This window comes from Penaeus monodon, chromosome 3 (assembly GCF_015228065.2).
Source record: "Penaeus monodon isolate SGIC_2016 chromosome 3, NSTDA_Pmon_1, whole genome shotgun sequence".
NCBI lineage: Eukaryota > Metazoa > Arthropoda > Malacostraca > Decapoda > Penaeidae > Penaeus > Penaeus monodon.
This window is the reverse complement of record NC_051388.1, coordinates 45,982,608-45,990,107: the sequence shown is the minus strand read 5'-3', so window position 1 is coordinate 45,990,107 and position 7,500 is coordinate 45,982,608. Positions and strand designations below refer to the sequence as shown.

At 39.4% G+C, this 7,500-nt stretch overlaps 1 protein-coding gene across 1 annotated transcript in view; it reads left to right on the top strand.

Moving 5' to 3' along the window:
* Nucleotides 1-7,500, top strand: part of LOC119589039 — a 13,718-nt gene that overhangs the window by 698 nt on the left and 5,520 nt on the right. The window contains exons 2-6 of the mRNA XM_037937619.1: nt 2,652-2,982; nt 3,505-3,611; nt 4,247-4,365; nt 6,149-6,264; nt 7,044-7,457. Coding sequence (XP_037793547.1) covers nt 2,652-2,982; nt 3,505-3,611; nt 4,247-4,365; nt 6,149-6,264; nt 7,044-7,457 — 1,087 coding nt within the window. The remainder of the gene's footprint in view (nt 1-2,651; nt 2,983-3,504; nt 3,612-4,246; nt 4,366-6,148; nt 6,265-7,043; nt 7,458-7,500) is intronic.

The window sequence follows — 7,500 nt, the reverse complement described above, 5'->3', positions numbered from 1 at the left end:
TCTTCCATAAAATGTTGAAAGAACACATATACACAAAGAAACACACAAACAAGGAAACAAAGCAAGAGCAATTAGAACACTTTATTTGCATTTGTTTATGGTGGGCGGGTTGGTAATTAGATGTAATTAGACCCACAATTATGCTGAAGAACCAAAAAAAAAAAAAATTCGCCCTGTTTTAGAAACGAAACCCTAGTTATAAATCTCGAATACATTTTTTTTTCCACTCATTCCTATTCTTTATTCACTTATTACTAATTAGGATTTATTGTTCTTATGCATTTACTATCACTTGGCTTTATCCTCTTTACTAAACTAGTTTCGACGCTCGAGGATGCGACGGGCGGCCTGCGGCGTAAAATTCTGTCGAAACCTAATCTACTAACACCGGACTATTTCTTTAGCTTGTCGTTATACATACATATTTACATAAATCTATCTATCTATCTGTCTGTCTATCTACACACACACACACACACACACACACACACACACACACACACACACACACACACACACACACACACACACACACATATATATATATATATATATATATATATATATATATATATATTATATATACTATATATATATATATATATATATATATATATATATATATATATATATATTATATATTTATATATGTGTGTATATATTATATATATATGTATATGTATATATATATATATATATATATATATATATATATATATATCAGTATATATATATATATATATATATATATACACCAAATAATTGTAATGTGATTCAGTTAGACAACAATCACATCACTAATCAGCTGTTTTATTCTATAAAAAAACAAAGAAATTATTTCTTTGTTTCGGTCGATTTTGGCGGGAAATCTTTCTCGTCGTTTTATTTGTAATATAATCCTAGAAGGGTCACAGAATCGTATAGGAACTGATAACAGTATTAATTAGGTTAGCAACATCTCTTGTAATATTCTAATCCCGTAATTATTAAAAATAATATGGGATATATTTCATTTGTGTAATGAGTACTGGGGGGGGGGAGGGGTAAGCTTTGATTTTTTTTTTACGCGTTTCAATTTTCGCTACGTTTATTTTTTTTTAACGGGTATATATCAAATGTATAAAATAATTTATCTGTTATGTAGTAATTTTTAACATTGTCCCTTTCGCATAAGAGGTAATGAACCGTAAATTGGCGCGTTGTAGTCAGTTTAATATAATGTACATCATTTATATTAAACTTCCATATAATAATAACAATAACAATTCAGTGTTTAGTGACAAGATTCGTGCATATAACGTCCATTTCCTATTCTATTTATCTTCATTTTATATTTTCCATATTCTAATTTCATAGAAGCTTATCGATAATCACTTACGATTTTTTTTTTTAAATGTCAACAGATAACTCGTCTATATGTTTTTAACCCCGTTACCTTCGAAATTAAGAATAGCTTATAGATTTCATAGCAGTATGGGCTCATGCTATCTAGGGCATATGGGTTAGTTAGATTATCATGAGGGATATAATTAATCAATATGGATTATTCTCATGGATTATTGTGCGGATATGATTAGTTCCGATTAAGATTCTCGATGAGAAAATATTAAATAAAAATCTGTATTATGTATTTTTTTTTTTTTTTAAAAAACATTAGTGATGCTGATTCTTGTTTTCTCTCAGCGTCTGTGAACAAACGAAGTAAAGCAAAGTTGCAGTAAGCAAGAAAATAGAATAAAGCAAAGGAACAGTAAGAAAGCAGTCGGTAATGTCAAGCTAAATTAAGGAAGAATTAAAGCAATTAAGAAAGACTAAGACAGATTTCTAATCAAAGAAAGTTAAAATAAGAAAAAAACATCAAATTTAATAAAGCTAAAATAAGAAAGAATTCGATTAAAATAAAGATAAAGTAGGAAAGAATTCGAATGAAATAAAGTAAAGCCAGAATAAGATGGGAGTCAGAACAAAGTAAAGGAAAGGGTCCGAATTATGAAAAAAAAACAATGATAATAATAATGATAATAATAATAATAATAATAATAATAATAATAATAATAATAATAACAATAACAATAATAATAATAATAATAATAATAACAAATAAGGCAGTAAAGTATTACGTGTAAATAAAGGAAAAGAAACAAGCAAATCCTCTACGCCAAAAGTGATCGACGCCTGAAAAGGAAAGTCTATTCTGACTCGAAAAGTCACGGTTTCATTGCGCGTCTTACACGTTGTAGCGTTTCGTTTCTTTCTTCTATTTCTTCCATTCGGCTTCCTTTTACCGTATTCTAATAGTTATTATTATTTCTTTTACTCTTCTTTGATTCTTAATCTTTATCTTTAATTTCTAGTTTGTCTATTAAGTTTCCTAACTTCCATATTCTAATGGTTATTACTATCACTTTTACTCTCCTTTGATTCTTACCCTTTGTCTTTTTTTTATTTCTTTTTTTTATTTCTTCTATCAAGTTATCTTATACCTCTGTATTCTAATAGTTATTTCTATCTCTCTTCCTCCTCTTTGATTCTTAATCCTTCATCCTATTCTTTCGTCTTTTCCTCGCTTTTATTCCAATTCTCTCCAACACCATCATCATTATCCGCTTTACCCCTTTTACCATGTTGACGCCAGCCTCCTCTCCCCACAGATGGTCTCCGGCGCGACCCACCACTTGCCAAAGGTCTCGGACGCGTCTCGGTCTCTTCGAGTGCCTGAGGACCCCCTGGAGAGACCCGAGGACCTCGCGAAGAACGGAGGAACCCCCGCAGAAGGAGGAGGAAAGAGGGGGAGTCTTGTTCCCCACGAGGAGGAGGGAGAGGGAGAAGCCAGGAAGACCGAGGGAGGGGAAGGAAGCGCGTCACTGGCTGAGGGAGATGAGGGCGAGATGCTGGACCTCGGGGACTACGACGAGTTCGAAGTCAGTCACTTGCAGCGCACCAGCCGGAAGATGTCCCTCCTCGACTTCATTTCCACAAGAGGTCGAGTTTTCAAAGACGTTGTTTATCTCGTTGTTGTTTATTTCGAATGCTTAGGATTGTGATTGATTTTTGGTGACGAGGGGAAAGAAGAAGAAAGGAAAGGGTTTTATTTACTATGTATATTGTTCACCTTCCCCCCTTTTCTCTCTCTGTCAATCTAACTATCTACATATCCCCCACTACCTCTCTATTTCTCTCTCTCTCTCTCTCTCTCCTCTCTCTCTCTCTCTCTCTCTCTCTCTCTCTCTCTCTCTCTCTCTCTCTCTTCTCTCTCTCTCTCTCTCTCTCTTTCTCTCTCTCTCTCTCCTCTTCTCTTCTCTCTCTCTCTCTCTCTTCTCTCTATCCCTCTCTTTTTCTATCTCTATCTCTATCTGTCTGTGTTTTTATCCATACACCCATCTCTATCCTCCGCCTCTTTCTCCTTCTCATACCCGTGCACTCCCCACCCCTCCCTCTGCTACCCCTCCTCTATCACCCCCGCCTCCTTCCGTCTCTGATCCGCCCCCGCCTTCCACTCCACAGCCACCACCACGTGCTTCCCCAACGCAAATTTCCGGCTCCAGAGTCACCCCAGCTTCGGCACGTACAGTTACCCCAACAACTACAGTCTCAAGAGAACCTACAGGAGAGTGAGTTTCTTGGGTTGAGTTTGAAGTCTTGAGGTTTAGGTGTTGTTGTTTGTTGTGTGTTGTTGAGAGAGTTTGCTTTTGTGGAGATTGATAGATTGAGAAAGGGTGTATGTGTGTTCAAGTATATAAGATACACACACACACATACACACACATACACACACACACACACACACACACACACACACACACACACACACACACACACACACACACACACACACACACACACACACACACACACACACACACACACACACACGCACGCACACACATACACACACACACAGATACTGTATATGCATATATGAATATAGAGATAGATAAATGACTGATAGATTGATTGATCAATAGATCGATAGATAGATACACTTACACAAATTGAGAGAGAGAGAGAGAGAGAGAGAGAGAGAGAGAGAGAGAGAGAGAGAGAGAGAGAGAGAGAGAGAGAAGAGAGAGAGAGAGAGAGAGAGAGAGAGAGAGAGAGAGAGAGAGAGAGAGAGAGAGAGAGAAAAGAGACAGACAGACAATCAGACAGACAGAGAGACAGATAGACAATCAGACAGAGACAGAAACAGAGAAACAGAGCCAAAGAGAAAGAGGAATACCCCCCCCCCCCTTCTGACTCCTCCCAGGGCCCGGGCATCAAGGAGATCGTGGTCTACTGCCCCTTCTTCAGGACCGAGTGGAGCAAACGCTGCAGGAGGGATAAGTTCACGATCTTCAACGGACCTTCCTTCACCAGGGGAATCAGGTGCGTTCGCTTCATTTGCTTCATTTGCTTGATTTGCTTTTAATGTGTTTGCGTTTCGTTTCGCTTTTTCTCTTTATATCTTTCTTCTTTTATTGTTTTTTTTTTCTTACTTCTTTTTATTTATTTTATTTTTTATATTTTCTCTTTATTCTGATTTTTTTCCTTATTTCTCTTTAGCTTTCCTTTTTTATTTATTTAATTTCCCTTTCTCTTTCTTCTTCCTTTTTATCTACTCATTTATTTATTCTCTTTATTCTTCTTTTTTGTTTATTTCCTTTTTCTCTTTCTTCTTCCTTTTTATTTGTTTATTTCATTTTCATTTTTCCTTAAATGTTTTTATTTATAATCTGTTTGTCGATGTATCCGATGGTTATGTATTTTATTTTTTTCCAAGTTGGTTTTTATTTGTATTCTCTCTCTCTCTCTCTCTCTCTCTCTCTCTCTCTCTCTCTCTCTCTCTCTCTCTCTCTCTCTCTCTCTCTCTCTCTCTCTCTCTCTCTCTCTTTCTTTTCTTGCTGGGATATAACTTTTTTTCTTTTCTTTAATATCCGTTCGGAGTTTTTTCTTTAGAAATTATTTGTTTTCGTTTTCGTTTTTCCTCGCCTCTGTTCGTATATTTGTTACTCAAGTTTCCTTTTTTCCTTTTCATTCTCATTCCCGCCAACATCGCCACCGCTTCCTCCCTTCTCCTCCTCCTCCTCCTTCTCACTCTCCTCCTTCTCCTCCTCTTCCTCCTCCTCCTCCTCCTCCTCCTCCTCACCCTCATCCTCTTTGTCCTCTTATTCTTCCTCCTCTTCCTCTTACTCCTCTTCTTCCTCTTCTTCCTCCTCCTTCTTCTCCTCCTCCTCTTCCTCCTTCTCCTCCTCCTCCTCCTCTTCCTCTGTTTCCTTCTCTTCTTCCTCCTTCTCTTTCTGCTCCACCTCCCTACCTTCCATACACTTGCTCTCGCTCCTTCCCCTCTCCTTCCTCTCCCCCTCCCCCTTTTCTCTTTTTCCTTTTTTTCTCTTCCACTTCTTCCTCCTCCTCCTCCTCCTCCACTTGCTTCGCCAACTCTCTATTATACTTCTGTGCTTTCCCTTTCCTTTCTCTCTTTCCTACTTCTTCCCGTCCTCCTCCTCCTCCTCCTCCTCTTCCTCCTCCTCCTCCTCCTCCTCCTCTTCCTCCTCCTCCTCTTCCTCTTCCTCCTCTTCCTCCTCCTCCTCTCCTCCTCCTCCTCCTCCTTCCCCTCCTCCTCCTCCTCCTCCTTCCCCTCCTCCTCCTCCTCCTCCTTCCCCTCCTCCTCCTCCTCCTCCTCCCCTTCTTCCTCCTCCTTCCCCTCCTCCTCCTCCACCATCTCTCCCTCTCAACTTCCTCTGCCATCTCCCCATCATACTTCCCCTCTGCCCCTTCCCCTTACCTTTCTCTTCCTCCTCTATTTCTCCCTCCACTACCCTCCTCCTCCACCACCATCCCTCTCCCTCCACCATTCCCTCCCCCTCTCCACCACGCCATCTCTTTGCCTTCCACCATTCCTTCTCCACCATCGCCATCTCTTTGCTTTCCAACAACTCTCTCCCTCCACCATTCCCTCCCCCACCACCACCACCATCCCTCTCCCTCCACCACCATTCCCTCCCCCATCTCCATCACCACCATTCCTCTCCCTCCCTCCACCATCCCCTCCCCCATCTCCACCCCCACCATCCCTCCCCCTCCACCACCATTCCCTCCCCCATCTCCACCACCACCATCCCTCTCCCTCCCTCCACCATTCCCTCCCCCACCTCCACCACCTTCCCAACAGGCGCTGTGGGAGAATCCACGGCTTCTTCAAGCGGTACAGCCACGACGTCCAGATCGTGTTCAAAACCAACTACGTGAAGACGTTCGCTGGGTTTGACTGCATCATCAGCTGCATCCGTAAGTGGCTTTATTCGTGCTTAAAAGAAAAGAAAGGGAAAGAAAAGAAATTAAAAAATGGAGAAGAAAAGGGAGAGGTGGAGGGAGAGAGAGATGGAGAGAGAGAGAGAGAGAGATGAAGAGAGAGAGAGAGAGAGAGAGAGAGAGAGAGAGAGAGAGAGAGAGAGAGAGAGAGAGAGAGAGAGAGAGAGAGAGAGAGAGAGAGAGAGAGAGAGAGAAGCTCAATAGAGGTGAGAGGGAAAGCGAGAGAAAGAGAGAGAAAAAAGAAAAGAAAAGTAGAGATGAGAGAAAGAGATAGATAGATAGACAGTGCATTAAGTCTCGGGAAAAGAAACATCGGCAACTCACACAATACTTTCGTTTATATACACCTGGAATGTTGAAAAATTGTATGCACTTTTTTATTGCTTTATACCGTTTTATCTATCTTTTTCCTCTCAAAAAGAGACTTTTTAAAATGTCATTTACGAGTCAGATTGTGAAAAAGAGCAGATTTTAAACTATTGTTTATATATATATATATATATATATATATATATATATATATATGTATATATATATATATATTTATCAATCAATCAATCTATCTACCTATCTATGTGTGTGTGTGCATGTTGCAGATAGTACACATACTTAAATATGAATAATGTAAAAAAAAAAAAAAAAAAAAAAAAAAAAAAAAAAAAAAAAAAAAAAAAATATATATATATATATATATATATATATATATATATATATATATATAATCAACAATGAAAATTTCCTTATCGCCTTACTAGCAAAACCGACTACAACTAGCACCTCAACAAGTTCAACCTCTACATCTACAAGTACATCAACTAGCACATCTACAAGTACGTCTACAAGCACTTCAACCAGCACGTCAACTAGCACGTCCACCAGCACATCTACGAGTACATCTACAAGTACGTCTACGAGTACATCTACGAGTACATCTACTAGCACATCTACAAGTACGTCTACCAGTACATCTACGAGTACATCAACAAGCACGTCCACTAGCACATCTACCAGTACATCTACCAGTACATCAACCACATCAACCAGTACCTCCACCTCCACCAGTACCTCAACCAGTACTTCTACCTCTACTTCCACATCTACCACGACTACGTACAGTCCAGGTTGTGCTTATAAACCTGTAGAACCGGCGAGCAGGATCAACGTAACGAGTAAGTACATGGGACGATGGGGAAGGGGTGAGGGGAAAAGGGG